Source organism: Leuciscus leuciscus (genome assembly GCF_965113295.1).
Source record: "Leuciscus leuciscus genome assembly, chromosome: 18".
Lineage (NCBI taxonomy): Eukaryota > Metazoa > Chordata > Actinopteri > Cypriniformes > Leuciscidae > Leuciscus > Leuciscus leuciscus.
In genome coordinates this window covers 23,015,637-23,034,361 of record NC_138742.1, presented here as the reverse complement: position 1 = coordinate 23,034,361, position 18,725 = coordinate 23,015,637, and the positions used below count along the sequence as shown (strand labels likewise).

Sequence of the window (18,725 nt, the reverse complement as noted above, 5' to 3'; positions counted from 1 at the left end):
GAGCATAAAACAGGTCTGCAAAGTTACAAAGCACAAATCCACCCCGAAGGCAGTTATTCTCTATATCAGTAAGCGCTGTTTCTGAACTTCCTGAACGCATCAATAGTAGTCTTCAGTTTTCTTCTGGGAATGACACGTCACAAGAATTCCCACCCAAAGCATACACAAAATCCAAGAGCACTCCAAGACCGAAGCTGCCCGTCCCTGATGTAAATGTATTCTAGTAGACCCCATAAACAAAATGATGAACGTGTAATATAAGAACCCTTAGCATAAGAACCCTTTAAAATGGCATGTTACATATATTGCAACATTACATTTTCCCCCCAATTTGTCAGTAAATAGATTAAACAGAGAAAATTATACATTATTCATTTGAAAAAGTAACAAGCATTAAGGTGAAAACTCAAAATGTAGCATGTTACACATTACTTTCAAAATGTTCTTTTTACAGAATGTGCAACACTTGTATGCTTTACCCAAATGCTGGTTATGATTGGCAAACTTATAATTAAAAACACCTCTGCATGTGTAAACATGACCATATGTTGATGTGCTTATGGTTTTGATGCCAAAACCATGAAAAATGTTTAATTACCCAATTAAGCTTAGTTTCAAATAATGCTCTGGCTAAATGTAAGAGTACTGTATGTCTACATAGTATCAACCACTTTTATTTCTAAAGAAAAAAGGGAAAGTCCTAAATACTATCTACAGAAGGGCTGAATAAACACCAGTGCGTAGTTGTGCGTAGAATGAATAGTTGTACCCTCTAGGCTGTCCTGATATCTCTGATTGAAGTTCTCATACGAGTCCCAGCGCACCACCGGATCATTCGTGTTATAGTCCACGCTGACAGCAGGATCATTCCTCTGGGTCACTCTCCCTGAATCACACACACACACACGTCTGCATTAAGACCACATTACATGGTGTTTCAATTGGAAATACTGTGCGTCAGCTCAGACAAGAAAATAGTTTGTCAAACAATTTCATGGTCCCTTAAATGGCAATTAAACAGTTAGTAAGACCTTAATCTGCAGTTTGATTAAGGTTTTAAGTTACCTTTGATTTTCTCAGGCCCAGATGAAAATACAAACTCCACTGTGGCATCAGAGGGAAATTTGTCATCTACAGGAAACAGTGGGAATTGAGAGTGTTCATCATTAGGAAGACAGAAGACCCTTTCCAGCTAATAATATTTATCATTAATAATGGGATTTGTAAATTCATATTAGTATATAATATCCTCTCCAAACTACACACTGCATTAATGTTTTTGATTATAACAGCGATTCATATGCAGGAATTTTCCCAGAGTTTTACGAGCAATTGAAGTTGCCTCCCATGCTCATATGTAAAACCCACAGAGAATCTATTATCACGTAAAAATCTGTATCTCATCTCAATTACACAGCTGTGGTGCGCAGGTGTTACCCAATGGGAATGAGGGCAATAATTTACAGCACAGCTAAAAGAACACAGACCACCGAAATAAAAAAGCACATCATAAAAAACCAAGCTCAGCTGATATCCCAAGGCCATTTCAGCTCAAGGCGGTCAGACTTGGACAGACGGCTCTGGTTTTATTGTGATAATATATGAGTTTGGCATCTGACTCTTGGCTTGTCCCACTAAGAACGTACCTGAACAAGCTTCATCCAGTTCCCCTTTGCCGAACCAGAGCTGAGCTCCATGAATGGTGCATGTGTGAAACTGCAGTCGAAACACAGAATCCCTCTCAGCAGACTGAACCCGTCTGTGATAACACTTCACCTACAGGACAGACAGGTAGAGAGACCACAAAAGTGACAGAGAGCAAGAGAGGGAGATTAAAGTGATGGATGGATCTACGGTTTTGACAGTTGTAATATATCAGGGTCAGATAAAAACAGACGCACATACCATGATGTCTCCTTTCAGCAGCAGTGCAGGCTCAATAGTAACAATCAGCCGTCTGCTCCCAGAGCCCTGCAGATCACTACACAACACATACACATATATACTGTTTAAACTAGATTTTCATTTCCTGAAGATGATGTGAAGGGTTAAAAACTATCCTTTATGATTTTAGGGTGTTGCCATGGTGTTGCTATGCAGATGCATAAAAGGTGTTTGTGGGCGGTTGTACTTCATGTTACTAGTTCATTCTGGCAGGATGCTAGGTTGCTTCTAGGGTATTTTGGGATGTTGTTCGGTTGCTGCTAGGGTAGTCTGGGTGGTTGCTAGGGTGTTGCTACAGCATAGTGGATGATTGACAAGGTTTTAGTATAGCATTCTAGATGGTTGCTAGGGTGTTCTGGGAGGTTGCTATGTGGTTACTTAGTGGCTAAAGTAAAAAGTCTATCCACAAAGTATTAACACCCTTAACACCATATGTGATTTTAGGGTGTTGTCATAGTGTTGCTAGGCAGTTGCTAAGGTGTTTGAAGTTTAATTTGTTTTCATGCAGTGCTAGTGTGTTGAGTGTGTTTGCAAGGGATTTGCTAGGGCATTCTGTGTGGTTGCTCAGGAGTTTTAGGATGTTGTTTGGGAATTCTGGGTAGTTGCTAGGGTAAATTGTTTAAATAGTTTGCATGCAGTTGATAAGGTGTTGCTAGGGCATTGTGGATGGTTATTATGGTTTTCTGGGAGGTTTCTAGGGCATTCTGGGTGGTTGCTAAGGTGTTGTTAGGGTAATCTGGATGGTCACTAAGGTGTTGCTATGGCTTTCTGGGTGGTTGTTATGGTGATCTGGAAGGTTGCTAGGGCATTCTGGGTGGTTGTTAGATGGTTGCTTGTATAGGGTGTTGCTATACAGTTGCTAAAGTGTTCTGAGTGTTCTGAGTTTTAAATTGTTTTCATGCAGTTAATAAGGTGTTGCTAGGGCATTGTGGGTGGTTGATAGGGTGTTAGGTTGTTGCTAGGGCATTGTGGGTGGTTGATAGGGTGTAGGTTGTTGCTAGGGCATTGTGGGTGGTTCAGGCCCTCCTATAATGAATGTCTATGGGATTTTTTCCCCACCAGGTGAAAACCTTAAGTGTGATTGCTTAAAAAAGTTGCAGCAAACCTTTTTTTAAGAAACTACAAAATGTGAGGCATAATTCTACGTGCCAAATTGTAATACTTAGGATTAATGATTTGAACAAGCCCCTAAGTAATAAGCAGCAGTAATTGTAATATTTGTCCAAGCAAACACCTCTAATCATGCTTTAAATTATGTGAATGTCTCCAATAGATCCGCACTCACTATATGCCAGAAGTGTAGACGAGCTGCATGGACTGATAGATCTTCAGGAAAGGAAAGAAACCTGTCAAGAGAGTGAGGAAAAAGCGAGATATGAAGGAGGATTTGGCAGACTCCCTCTGAGTGTCTCTCCTCCACTGCGAAAGATTAAAACAAACTTGAAATGTGTGTGTGAATGTGAAGGAGGTTTCGCTTAACAAATTAATACAGCCTCACAGACACACATGACCTCATCGAGGGCTTATATATGAATGTCAGGGAATAATGTCAGGAAAACATTCAGTCACCTCCATCTTCCTGGAAGCCGGGGATGGTAGGAATGAGGACCTGATGGAGGAAGAGAGGACTGCTGTTCATTTTGATGGCCCCTGAGAGCAGCCCTCCAAAGTAATAGATATACCTGCAGAGAGACACATCATCGTTAACAATGAAAAAACAAGTATGTGAATAGCAATAGTCAATAAAGAATCAACAAAGATTAAAAATCAGGAACGATGTACCTGTTCTGAGAGGGTTGGAGAGAAGACGACACTTTATCTTCACAAAACTTCCTCATTGCCAATGTGCTGAGGGCCTGATCTGCCCTGTGTACATAAATGCAGTTGAAGACATTAGAGAAAAAGCACACAAACGACACATGCTGGTTTTAAAGACAACAACCAAAAAGTACGTTTATAATTTTAAATTTAAGCTGTTTGATCTGGACTAAATTCCAATTCACTCTGCACCGACAGACACACTTCGTCTGGTTTTGTTGGATCAGTGTGTTACTTCCACAGACGATATGTGACCCTGTACCACAAAACCAGTCACATGGGTCAATTATTTTGAATAAATAAGGTTTCCATTGATGTATGGTTTGTTAGGATAGGAATATTTGGCCGAGATACAACTATTTGAAAATCTGGAATCTGAGGGTGCAAAAAAATCGAAACATTGAGAAAATCGCCTTTATAGTTGTCCATTTATGTTCGCGATTGTGCTGCATTCACTCACAAAAATAAATGTTTTATATATTTACTTAATATCCTAATGATTTTTGGTATAAAAGAAAAATCGATCATTTTGACCCATACAATATTTTGTTGGCTATTGACACAAATATTCCCGTGCTACTTGTGACTGGTTTTGTGATCCAGGGTCACATATATACAGTAGTTAACATTTGAAGTGGATCAAAACCTTTCATCAAAGTTATACATGAATTTTTAACAATACCCGTTCTTGTCTTAGGACAACTTTGATGAACTTTGATTCACTTCAGATGTTGACTACTGAATATACTGTACATATAAATACATTTGGACAATTTTACTTATCAGGATGTGAAGAGACTTTCAACCAGCATAAAAAAAAAAAAAATCTGGAACAAATCACCTACCAGGCCTTCAATTCAGTATTTTAATACATAACGAATAAATTAATAGCATTATTTTATAGGAAGTTTGCTCAGGCCCCCTAGAGGGCTCCAGTCCCCTGGTAAAGAATCACTGATCTAATGTAGAACGGATGAACTTACCCTGCTGATATCTTGCTGTAATGCATGTAGGCAGCAATGATAACACCTGTCTTTCCTTTGTTGCCCTGAAAAACAATCAATACTAATCAATACAACTATTACAGATAGGATTAACACTTACAATCTGTTCCAAATAAAGAAGGCAATCAGAGAATCAGGTTTTGAACTCTCTTGTACAGTCGGGTATAAAAGTATGAGACCACTATTGAAAAGCCAAACTATTTGAATTCATTTGAAAAATTAAACATGAATTTCAAAAAATTACAAAATTTGACATGTATCACTTCTTTCTCATCTCACACAAACTAAAAGCTTGTCAAACCAGACATCCTCTGAGGTCTGGCTTCATGTTATCATCTGTGGCGACTCTCTGTTGGGTGGTCCTTAAGGGTCATGTCAACACCCATTATTACTCTCTCAGTGTCTGTGACCCTGACATGAACTGTCCAATGACTACTATGACCTCTGACCTTACAGTGCAGAACGACCACATGATGGGGGTCGGAGTTCAGCCAGTTCTCCATTGCTTTGCACATGGCACAGATCTTATCCAGTGGAGGAGCGTGCATATCTGGCCAGCCGAAGTCATGAACCTGAGGGAGAGAGAGAAAGAGAAGCTTTTTAATCTTGGCTGGTGTAATCGCCTAATTGGGTCTTTAAAAGTTCAACCGCAAAGCGACTAGTGATAGAAACACATACAATCATAAAAACTGAGCCTTACCTTCGGGTTTAAACGGGTGATGTCATGCCTTCGCTCAGACAGATTGAATAACTGTTGGATAAAAATGGACCAGAACAATGAAAATGCCTTTAACACAAGCTTCCTTCAGATGCAGACATACAATAAACACACACTGAGTGGCGTACCAGAAACTTGTCCTGGTGTTTGGACTTGAGCATGGCTGTCACCTCCCTGAGGTTGAGGCGGTACCGCTGTTCTTCCAGCAGAGGAGGAAAAAACACAGAGATGATCCTCTCCGTGATGTACGTGAGGTCGAAATCATAATTCCTCTCCATCACTCTGTCCATCACCCGATCCACACTGAAGCTCCTGAGAGAGAGAAGGGAAAACCTGATCACGCCAGCTTAAAGATCCCGTGAAATGACTTGAAAAGCTAAAAGACATGAACTAAAAGCCACAAAACTTCAAAACTTGTTGCTGGTCCAAGATGACCCACTAATACCTCTCGGATTGAGCAAGATGGTCAACCAAGTGTAATCCCTGTCTACCAGGTTTCAGCCCAAACAATTAACCATCTAGACTAGTTTGGACAGCTAGAAACAAAAATTACCAGAAGGGATGGCTCATGGCTGGGAAATTTTTAAGAAAAAAAGGATGCATGATTATATGATATAATATGATATGATATATGATATGATGTCTGTCTGTCTGTCTGTCTATCTTCTATCTATCTATCTATCTATCTATCTATCTATCTATCTATCTATCTATCTATCTATCTATCTATCTATCTATCTATCTATCTATCTGTCTGTCTGTCCATCATCTATCTTTCTGTCCATCATCTATCTGTCTGTCTGTCTATCGATCTATCCATCATATATCTGTCTGTCTCTGTCTGTCCATCCATCATCTATCTCTCCATCCATCCATCCATCCATCCATCCATCCATCCATCCATCCATCCATCCATCCATCCATCCATCCATCCATCCATCCATCCATCCATCCATCCATCCATCCATCACCTATCTGTCCATCCATCCATCATCTATCTGTCCATACATCCATCCATCCAAAACTGCTGAAATCATCATCAAGAATGATGCGAAGTTTTATTGGATGACTGGAGTTTGTCCTGAGAGTTGTGTTTGATTGGACACAGCTGAGCTGTCTAACCACGCACCCTGACACACATCAGCTGTCTGCTCCTCACCACACTGCGGCCAAAAGAGATTTTTGACTTTTCACATCAAATCCAAAGGGAATAAAACCCTGCTGAGATGAGGTAACTTATCTGAGATAAGTAGAGATTAGCAGAGGAAATAAAGTCTCAGAACTTAAGCATTCTCCACCGATCCTGCAGCGATCAATGAACTTCATGGTTTGAGATTTGATGCTTTAAAAGCTTTGATTCTTTACAGCCAAACATACCTCGGGAGAGTGTTTCTCTGTTTACTGTAGGTCAGAGACTTGGTCGAGCCCTGTAAAAAGGACAAAATAAGATTATATCCTTGTGTCTGGTAACAATAAATGCAATAAACTGTTTTGTCTAGGTGACTGTGTCAACTCTTGGTACAAAAGATTGTATTTTCTGTTTATTTAAACCATATTTCTTCTAAATATCTTTTCTACTTTTAAGGAGATCCATATGTGCGATATGTAAAATGGCAAATGCCACTAAGAACTGAAGCACTGTCTGAGGCCCAACAGCAAAAGAAAATGAAGAAGAGGATAACTTATTCTTGAGACAGTGGAGTCTAATGCAGACAATTAAATATTGAATCAATGGCTTCTGACGTCACAGAATACAAAAATACAAAATTATAAAATATATTGTGGTGACATTTTTGGTTATCATCTTGATTTAGATCTTAAATGGTCAAAGGGGTTGACCAACAAGCTTGATCCCTGATCTAGAGGAAGAATCATGTGTCTCAGTTGTGAGAGAGATAATGAAAAAATAATGAAAAAGTTCTTACCAGATGCTGAATGTGTCTAGAGGAGGATGTTCCCCTTCGCTGCAGAAGATGAGAACACAGATATATGAACAGAGGAACACCACAAAAATGTACCATATCTTTCATTCATTACTTCCAGAAGCATAATGCAATATTTATGTATTATCTGAACAAGGAGTGCAACTGGTGACCCCTCAAAAAAGTACAGGACACCCTTGATTACATCAACATACTTAACTAAATGAAAAGAATCAAACAGACTAGCAACCTAAATATTTACACACTAATGAAAGTTAAAGTTACCCTGAATTTTTAGGACATCAATCACACAAATATGGTCTCAGCATTTCTAAACAGTAGTTTTGGCCATCATAGGCACTATGTTAGACAATGCTGGTCTAGGTAGGCAGCTCAAAAGGTTTTGAGAAACCACCAAAGTCATAAGACACTTTAATTCAGCTAATTCATGATTAGCACATTAATACACTACAATTCAAAGTTGGGGTCAGTAAGATGTTTGTTAAAGAAATTCATACTTTTATTCAGCAATTCACAATATTTCATATTGTGACAATAATTCACAATATTACTGTTTTAGTGTATTTTTGATCAAACAAATTCAGCCTTGGTGAGCATAAGAGACTCTTTACTGACTCTTCAAAATTTGAATGAAGTTTTACATGCTTTTAAAACAAAGGATAACAGAAAAGTCATTTTTGACAAGTGACCAAATGCCAGTGTGAATGAAAAAGGAATAAATGAATGAGTAAATGAACAAGGAAGTAAATAATGAGTGAGCCAGCGACTGGTATAAATGGAAGAAAAAAGAATAAAGATGATAAATGATGAGATAAAAGGAAGGAAACAAAGAGAAATAGAAAGAAAGTCTTACCAGTTCGGAGGGCTGCGCTGGGATGCAGGCTGTGTTGATCTGAAACAGAGAAAAGGAACATGACTCAAACCCAAATTCTGCATCGCTTCCACCGTCCAACACGGATACATTCACTCATAACCCTGTTGTCTTCCCCTCTCCATCCGTTTGTCCTGAGACGAGGGGAAGGGAGTGGTGAAGAGGGATCGGTTGAGATGGGGAGAAGGAAATGCTTCCCCAAAGCAACAGATAAGCAAACTATCTGCTGATAACACTGAGACTGGAGAAAAAGTGAGATGCAAGGGATTGTGGGTGATGGGCAGTAACCAAACACATTAGTACGCACATTCCTCTCGGATGATCTTGTACAAAATAACAGGACACAACAACATAAATTGTGGCACAGTATGTACATGACAAGTCTCTTACACACCCAAACAAGACACACACTATGTTTACATGTCTACATGTTTTGCCTTGTGGGGTAAAGGGGGCGGAGGCATCATTAGTGTGGCAGGCGGGAAAACGTGTGTGTGTGTGTGTGTGCTGACATTCACGCTTATGTAACACGAAGCGCTCCCCCTCCCCGCACATCCGATTCCCTGCCCAATCCTGCCCTGTTTGTTTGGCCACAGGAAAAGGGCTGAGGCATGGAGAAGTCACTCTGAAGTGCACAGACACTACACTAGGCCTTGACCTACGACTGTGTGTGTGTGTGTGTGTGTGTGTGTGTGAGTCTAGGGAGTGAGATAGAGAGTTATTAAAAGATTTTATGTTTTTGTTCAACAAGACAATGAAACATAACTTATGAGGCACTGGAGGATGGAGGGTCTTGTTCGTTTGGGTGTTTGTGTCTCCGAAAATACATGCTGGAGATGCGTCTGTGTTTCCTTAAAACCTGATGAAATCAAAATCAAAAAGTTTTGTGGCTTTTAGCATGTCAGTTTGGACTGGAGTCATACATATGCTAGCATAGCCCAAAAGTTAGCAGATTTACATTTATTCATTTAGCTGACGCTTTTATCCAAAGCGACTTACAATTGCTATATATGTCAGAGGTCGCACGAGCAACTAGGGGTTAAGTGTCTTGCTCAGGGACACATTGGTGTCTCACAGTGGATTCGAACCCGGATCTCTCACACCAAAGGCATGTGTCTTATCCATTGCGCCACCACCACCACAATTTAAAATTGAACAAAATTGGACCAAAAATCCTGATGACTCATCCTGGACTCGTGGGCGTGTCCTTAATTTTATCCAATCAAACACTCTCTTGATTAGATGTACAGAGCGAGTGATTAGTAGTGTGATGCTCTCTACTACACTACTCATATTTACAGCTTGTCGTTTTTCATTATGAATTGAACACCTGGATTACCAACTATTTTTGCCAAAATATGCATTGTACAATAATACACAATCAGTGTACGTTACACTATCCTATACAGTGCAATGAAAGTACTGTAACTTAACCTTCTATTTCCAGTTTGATGAATAGATCAAGATTTTCTGCTTCTTAGATTACAGTATTACTCGATCAGACTGCCAAAATATAATTTTACACAAAATTTGATTAAAAATTATTTTTATTTCAGGATGATAACCAGACATCACTGAACTACACAAGCAACATGATGAGGTCATGTGATCAGTACACTACTGTTCAAAAGTTTAGGGTCCGTACAATTTTTCAAACGTTTTTGAAATAAGTCTCTTTTGCTCAATAAGACTGCATTTATTTGATCAAAAATACAGTAAAAACAGGAACATTGTGACATATTATTATAATTTAGAAGAACTTTAAAAAGCTGAATTTTCAGCATCATTACTCCAGTCTTCAGTGTCACATGATCATTCAGAAATCATTCTAATATCAATGTTGAAAGCAGTTGTGCTGCTTAATATTTTTATGAAAACCGTGATACATTTAGTAACACTGCAAACTGTTTTACTGTTCTATTTCCAGTTTGATGAATTAATCTGATTTATCAGCAGAGATTTTTAACATTTCTTTCTTGACTCATTATTTGATCCGAGATCTCCAGTGTAATTCTGTGCAGTGCACTATTATCCCAATAGCCAGTGTTTGTCCTCATCAGTGTTTTTGTGTGTTGCTAGGTGGGATCCCATTATGATATCAAGTTTCCTCTTTTCTTGGCTAAAAAAGCTGCCGTCACATTTGAAGAAAGTGAACGATTATGTCTCAAAACGCAGTGTGGACAGAATTCAAGGATAATATTTCACTCCGGTGGAAAAAGACATCTTCCCCACGGTATGCAAAGACAAGAAATGTCTCTGCATCTCTCCCCACACACAGAGAGCTGCAGAACCTGCCTGTAATGCTGTGAGGGAAGAGAAGTGTTAGGTGAAACACAGTGTAACTATTTTTACCAGGTGTAAAAGATATCACTGCGACTGTGTTAAAGACATCAGCAATTACTGACCCTCTCACACTCTCTTAAAGTCTGTCGCTATGAGCAGATGTTTCTTCTTCAAAGCCCCTATAGCTTTTTCATTTTCCTTTTAATTCCCTGGGAACATTTTCCCGCTTCCTCTGGTAACTTCCCCCTGCTTCCATCCATCTATTCCTTTTTTTTTCTCTGCGTGTCAGTCATTCCATAAACATTTCCTCATCCATCCTGTTCATGTTTTCATACACTACTCGTTCACCCTTTCTCTGTAACTGTATTTTGGTCTTCCTTTAATTTACCTAAATACACTACCTTTTAAATTAGCCTTTTTTTAAAGGGGTCCTATTATGTCCTTTTACGAAGTCTTGATTTTGGTGTGTACTAGAATATGCTTTACATTATTTTTCACATATTTTATATTATTACAGCTCCTCTCTCCCCAGTCTGTCTCAAATGTGTCGTTTATTTCCCGTTTCGATGAAGCCCCTCCTTCAGAAATACGAAATGTGCTGTGATTGGTTAGCTGGCCCAGTGTTTTATGATTGGTAGCGCGTGTTCGGGAAATGTCCCGTCCCTTACCATAACTGTGAGTTTCATTGGCTCAGGTGTAAATATTAAGGATGGCGTCAATTTTAAACCAATTCATGCTCGATTCAGACTTAAGAATGTTAACAACATTGACTCAGCAAGCATGGATTTCACAGGACGTTTCAGAGTGGTATGTTTCTTTTGTAATTTTCTTATACATTTTAGATACAATGTAGTCCACCATTTAATCGTGATACTTTTCGGAAAACGATGTTAATACAAACAGTAATCGATCGTAAATTTCCCTAAGGGGCAGCGAACAATCTTACAAAAGCTACAGTAAACACTATATCAACACTAATGTTGGCTAGCAGGTGAGCAGAGGCAAACAGCTCTGACCTTTGTTTACATCGTAGCAACAACATACAACTTATAATTGAATCTGTTAATAGAAAATGCAACTACAAATAATAAGACACTTTGTGATCCACAAATTGTCCCGATAAAGTTGGAACTGCTCCATTTCAGGAGAAGCTTTTGTGCGTAGCCTGCATTGTACTCTCTTAAGTGTCTGGAAGCTGTTCTTCGTAAAATGTGCAGCACACAAAACTGCCAAAGGGTGGTTGCCAGGGCGTTGCTATGCAGTCACTACTAAGGTGTTCTAAATGTTTGTTTGTTTATCATGCTACTACAGTAAGTGATGGTTAGGATTTTATTGATGATTACTTACAGACCTCATCAAAAAAGCTCAAGTATAGATATATGTGTGTCTTTGGGATTCTTTCAGCTGTTTCAGTGTCCAACAACAAAAAAATTTAAGTCTATCTGCTGAGAGAAGTAATATCACATCTCTCCAAAATGAGATTTTTAGGCATCACTCATGTCCTTAGCACAAATAATGCTGGACGAGCTACACGCCAAAGGATTAGGGGTTTGTTCAGATCCCCAAGTATGAGATATAACCACTAATAAGTGCAGCAACTATGCTATTTTGGTGGTCACCATGGTAAATTTTTGTTGCCGCACAAGCCTGATCGTTCCTTTTGAATCCAAAATACTTCTCTCTTTCCTCTCGCTAATCTTTTTCCTCCTCTCCTCGCCAGCACTCTTTTGTTTCTTCCTGTAACCTTCTTTCTCTCCCTCCATCACTCGCTCTTTCTTTCTCCTTATCCAATCCACACTTTCCGCTTTTCATTTTTCCCTCATTTAACAAAATGCCAATCCATTCCACCTCCCTCAGACCGGCCGGCCTGCAGCCAGAACAAACTCAGAATTCCATCTGCAAGACCAAATCTTACGCACGACTCCTGCAGCAGCCTTTCATCCCTCCATTCCTCTATTTATCCATTATTCTTTCTTCCCCTCCCTCCATATGTCTGTGCAGTAACAGCAGACCCCTGTTCTGTGCCCCTGTGTTCTGCAGAGAGCCCAGAGGAACATGTTCCCACGTGTAATGGGACGTTAAGGGTGAGGGGCGGTCCACAGGCGAGTCCACGTGCCAAGTGTAATACCACAGCAGTAGTAAGGAGGCTTTTTTATACGACAGGGACGTGTTTTGACTGTAAGGTGGCTCCACCGAATCACAGCTCCAAACGAAACATGGCTGAGCTCATAACTGATTTAATATGCTCGGAATAAGACTCAATGTTTACGGTTAAACGGCAACTTTACACAGCCTACAGCACGTTTAAAGAATCGGTTGATATTAGCGATTATTTCATTTATCAGTATTGGTCGATATTTAAATTTTTATTGTGTTGCTCATTTATCCTATTTTTTTATTGAGATTATCTTTGCCATCATCTAACTCTTACTTAAAGTTAATCTTACTAATGTAACATTCAGATTGATTTTGGTTTCGTTTTCATGAGCTGTGTTTGAAATCGTCATCTGTACCCTCATTTACTATTTTCTATAGTTGACTTGAAGGAGTGAATGAAAACGAGTGAGTGAATTCAGACACTGAGTGTGTGGGAAGGGCTGCCGCTTTCGCAAAGCTTGTGTTTGCTTTTTAATAATCATCTGAAACTTATCAAACTGGCAGCTCCTCTGTCATGGAAACTATCATGTATAAACCTAATTAAACAATTTAATAATCACTTAAAAAGGAGTTTATATGATATTATGATATTACGCTGTAGCCACAATGGACCAGCGGTTTGGAAAACGGATGGATGGATGATTTATCTGCGGGTCGCCATCTTCTGGCAAGACACGGGAATTCATTCGGCGTACGACTCTCACAGTGCATTGTGGGTATTCTCTAGCCATTGTGTGTACATCAGTTGTACACTCGTTATTGCAGTGCATTGTGGGATTGAATGAGTGCACTCGAGACCGTCCACTATGGTTTCGGACACCACTACAAATGGCTGTCCCCTCAAATAGTGCCCTATTTAAGGGTATAGGGGGCGATTTCAGACACAGAAACTTCTAGTTAGTAGTTTTCCTGTTTCCTTTTTGTTTCCATGGTTTCTAGAATTTTGTCATTTGTTGTCAAAGGAACTCATTGTTTGATTGATTTCATTCACCTGTTCCGTGTTTAGTCCTTTAGTTACTCTGTGTATTTATAGCCTTTAGTTTGAGTCATTCTTGGTCCGTTCTCATTTATTTCTAGTTGGTTGATATTCTCCTGCGTCCCAGCATTCTCCCGTGCTCCTACCTGTTTTTTTGTTTTGGTTTATTGTTTAATAAAGTGACTGCTGCATATTTATCCTGCCTCAAGTACTCTTCCTTTCTGCAACTATGACTGATAAAACACTAATAATTTAATAACACTGTTAAATGTAATCTTTAACAGATCTCAAAATAAATATACATTTTTCATAATATACATTATAATGTTGTAATTCCTAAATAAACTTGTATCATTTAAAACGACTGTTTTATTTGTACATTTATTTAGACCAAATATAGAAATTTTGACTTTATACAGTATCAGCACGTTCTGTTTATGTACTGTATGTACACTACCATTCAACAGTATCAAAGTTTCCACAAAAATATGAAGCAGTCCAACTGTTTTCAACATTGACAATAATCAGAAATGTTTCTTGGCCATCAAATCATCATATTATAATGATTTCTGAAGGATCATATGACACTGAAGACTGGAGTAATGATGCTGAAAATTCAGCTTTGATCACAGAAATAAATTACATTTTAAAATATATTACAATAGAAAACAGTTATCTTAAATTTTACTGCATTTTTTATTTAAAAAATGTAGCCTTGGTGAGCAAAAAATAATAATAATTGACAAGTGGTGTGTGTGTGTGTGTAGCAGTTTTACCCAATGAGATTAACAGGATTTTATTTTATTTTTGTCAGAGGTTGTGAGTGCTTTGCTTAGGCTCAGCATCTAGGAAGTTCCTGGACTGAATTGATACGGTCATCCCAGTAGCAGCTGCTCCATCCGCTTCCTTTACGTAGAGGTGTGAGGCTTTTTAAAGAGTTCCTCGGAGGCAGAGAGGAAATGTCCCTTGTTGCTGTGTGTACACGTGTGTGTTGGGGTCTGGAGATGCATGTAGAGATAAAAACGTGGACAGAGAGAGGAGGTGGTAACAAGGAGTCATACTGTTAGCAGTCCAGGTATACAAGAAGGGTGGAGATGAATATGAGAGCAGAGGAAATGGAGAAAGGAGGGGGTAGAGATGGAGGGATGCGTGGGAGGAGAGTGAGGGTGGACGGTGGGCTCGGGTGTAAACAGTGTAATTATTGTGATTAGTCTGAGCTGAATGCAGAGGTTTCAGGAGAAGCGGATACTAACGTTACACACGTTCTTCACTGATGACTAACAGAAACAGCATTCAATAGTGAGTGAACATCTCAGGAAACATGTCAAGAACGTGTCATGGTCATATTTCAAGAAAAATCTATCAATTATATTTTGCTTAAAGAAAAGCCTGTTTTAAGACCATCAAGGCTTCATTGTGTCCTTTTCATGAAAATAAAGAACCATTCCCATTAATTGAAAATAAACGTGTAGAAAATAAATAAATAATTATTACTATTTATTATTCATAACAACAACAGGATTATTTTTATTGAAAATAAACGTGGTAAAAAAAATATATTATTAATTTGTAACAATAACATCATCATTTATATATTACTTTTATTATTATTAAAAGATAATAATAATAATAATTATTATTATTAATTATTGTATTGGGTAATTATTACAATAATAATAATACTTAAATAAACCTAAATAACTTTAATTGCTAAAAAGGTCATAATATAAAAGTATATTTTAACCAAACCAGAAAATTAGCTATTAGGATATATGTGTGCATATCCCCTGACAGCACAGTCTAATGCATCTCTCCTTATTTCACTGTGTGTGTGTTAACATGTTCTCAAGCCTCGAGCAGCTGTGAGCGTGTTAACACACAGTCAGCTTTAAGCAGATCCCACGAGATAGTCTGGGAATACACAGAGGTCTGCTTTCACACACAATATGATTACATCTTTTTATTTGGATTGATTCCCTACATGGAGATCGGCCTATTCTCCAAACTCCAGCAGACACAATGTCTATATAAACCAGTCTGAGCTGTAATCATCTTCTAATGAACATCTTCTTCTTTCTCCATTAGTCTCTCTAATAGGAGTTTCAATATTAGCTCACCCCTTCTATTGTCTTATTGCCAAACTAAACCGGAATCACAAATCTCCAGAGTGAAGCAGCCTATCAAAAAGGTAAGATATGAATAAACCGAAGTAAATACATTCCTTCCAAATATAAACAAAACTAAACAATTAACAGAATACAATCAGCAGATACGAGCAATGGAAAAATCCCACCTCTGCTAGCATGGCTACTTGTTATGATTGTTTATACAATCCTTCATGGATGCTATAAAAACAAATACGTGGACATGTAGAATGTACAAAAACAAAATGAGGAACTTTTAGAACAGCATAAACACTTTAATGAAGGCCTGAAGCATCAATGCAATATTGTGACAAAAAATAAAACGGACTGAAATGGCACAGGCTTAAAAAAAATTGTGTTTAACTCGCACTGTGCGCAATGTCAGCTTGATGTTTGCTTAATGAATCATCAGCTTGATCTTTTCATATACCATCTGCCAAAACATGAGCTGTAGATTCAGGCCAGCCTTCGTTTTGCTATTGAAATCACGGTCCAGTTCTTTAAAATTACTGTTACAAGTCAAACGCATGAGTCTCGCAATTGGAGGACAGAAAAATTCCCATGTTTTGAGTTTAAATTGCATGACACCACGTCCTAGACTGCATCAGCAGTTGATACTATCATGGTTTTATACCCTGTTAGTTCTGTTAGTGTAGGTTTTTGGCATACATCTCTCCTCGTTACCCAACATTAGGAGTCGGATGTAATCCAGACCTCTGAGTCAGAGCGCCAACCTCTAAATGATGCAAAACGAAACTAGCACTGCTTTAGACAAAGCTGAGACACACACAGTTAGAATCATATATACACACACTGGCCTGGGGGAAGCTTGGGAAACACATGGCATTGATGAGCTTATAAAGAGGGGTGATGAAATGAGAGATTTACTGGAAGAGCCCACCCATTCACTTCCCTCATTTATATCACTTCATATCCCACTTCTCCAGTACCATGACCAACACAATAGGAAATAGGATCCTCTTTCCTTGAAAAGTGGCAGGAATGATTCTTCCTGCATCTGACGGGCTACTCTACCATCTATTTCTCTTTTTTTCCCCTCTCTGGCCCCCCTAAATATTTTTTCCCCCTCCTTCTACAACTCTTTTTCTCCATGGGCAGAATTTTCCACTCTGGCACATAGTCTAGTCAAGTCACCTTTAATTATATAGTGCTTTTTACAATACAGACTGTATCAAAGCAGCTTCACAGTGATAACATGAAAATAATACAACAAAGTTTGTTTCTAGAAGAAAATTGTGTCATCGTCCACCTTAAGTAAGGCAGATCAATAATATTGTTAAATATTAAATGTCCCCAACTAAGCAAGCCAAAAGCCAAGGCAACAGTGGCAAGGAACCAAAACTCCATCAAATAGATCACATAGATAAGACCTTACCGTTCACAGGATGCGAGGAGTTTTGATCTGATGTGCTAAAACAGCACACTCAAAAGTGAGGGATTTGCAACGCTCAACATACAAGGCAACTTCACTTGCCAAGCAATTGTCTCGCAATTGTCTTAAAAGAGTTAGTTGTTGTAGCTAAGTTCAAGGGGTGACACTATAGTAGGCATACAAATCCATTGCACACACAAATACTGGGTGAAATACTCTAATTTAAACATTTATTTAATAACCTAATTTATAATAATTTAACATAATTATTTGTAATCTTTTATTTATAGCGTTTTAATAATTTATTTTTCGCATCTTTATCCGCCTTTTTGGATTATTTGGATAAGTTTGTTGAAATGCATTATGGGATTGCCTTCTTGGATGGATACATATGATGGTGAAGAATTAAAATTTGGCTAAAGCGATATATACAGACGCCTACCATAAAATGCTGCCCCTTGACCCCTTGTGTGCTTAATTGTATTGAATATGCAAATCTGTAAAAAAGTTTTTTTTTTTTTTACACTTGCAGATAATATGTTAATTAAATAAAAAGCCATTTAAGTTTACTTTAAAGTACATTTGAAATCATTGCTGTAATAACTTTTGTCATGCTTTAAAGAAGTGCACTTATTTTGATGTGTTTTAACTGTAGTGTGTTATTTAATAATACATTTAAAGTTTCATATATTTTAAATGTACTAAATTGTAACTGTGTCATTACAAATATATTTAAATACATGACACACAAGTTTCAAAAGAAATTACATTAATGTACATTTTGGATTACCATAAATGCTTGTCAGTACATTAGGACACTTTAACTGCAGTTCAAAGACAATAGAAGTAATTATGAAATTACATAAAATTACATTTTAATTCTGCCACCATTTACACACTCAAGTTGTTTCAACCCTGTATGAGTTTCTTTCTTCTCCAGAACAGATATTTTGAAGAATATTTATAACAAAACAATTGATGTACCCCATTGACTTCCATAGTTTTTTTTTTTTCTACTATGGAAGTCAATGGGGCCCATATCAACTGTTTGGTAAGTAAATGATGAACTCGGGTGAGAAAATGAAGACAGAATTTTCATTTTTGGGTGAACTATCACTTTAAGAGGGTCAAAAAAGCACTTTTTCATTTCAGAACACATTATATTCAGTTCGCTCTTAAGTTTATTATTTTATAGTAGCCTATATTATTTCCATAATGCGTACTCTTTTTAAAAGTATCCAAAAGTGTACTTCTTTTCCAGAAAGGTAGGCAGCACACTAGCTTTTGGAACAGAGCCCTGAGTCTTTTTTACATGTGCTAGGCTTCAACAGATTTACTCAACAGATAATCTCAACTTTACAGCCTGAAACTTTATAACATCCTCCACAGGCGTGATCTGAACATGACAATGTCAACATTCAGTCAATTAAGCAAATTGAGCTGAGTCAATTTGACTTCGTAACAGCTATACGCT

The 18,725-nt window shown here is 38.1% G+C and overlaps 1 protein-coding gene across 1 annotated transcript in view; it reads right to left on the bottom strand.

Annotated features, from left to right (window-relative positions):
• The window catches only part of tns2a (tensin 2a), a 52,144-nt gene that overhangs the window by 10,647 nt on the left and 22,772 nt on the right, over nucleotides 1-18,725 (bottom strand). The window contains 14 exon segments of the mRNA XM_082144971.1: nucleotides 770-886; nucleotides 1,066-1,131; nucleotides 1,647-1,776; nucleotides 1,906-1,981; nucleotides 3,230-3,290; nucleotides 3,514-3,626; nucleotides 3,727-3,810; nucleotides 4,746-4,810; nucleotides 5,216-5,338; nucleotides 5,467-5,517; nucleotides 5,613-5,796; nucleotides 6,862-6,911; nucleotides 7,410-7,448; nucleotides 8,281-8,319. Of these exon segments, the coding sequence (XP_082001097.1) occupies nucleotides 770-886; nucleotides 1,066-1,131; nucleotides 1,647-1,776; nucleotides 1,906-1,981; nucleotides 3,230-3,290; nucleotides 3,514-3,626; nucleotides 3,727-3,810; nucleotides 4,746-4,810; nucleotides 5,216-5,338; nucleotides 5,467-5,517; nucleotides 5,613-5,796; nucleotides 6,862-6,911; nucleotides 7,410-7,448; nucleotides 8,281-8,319 (1,198 nt within the window).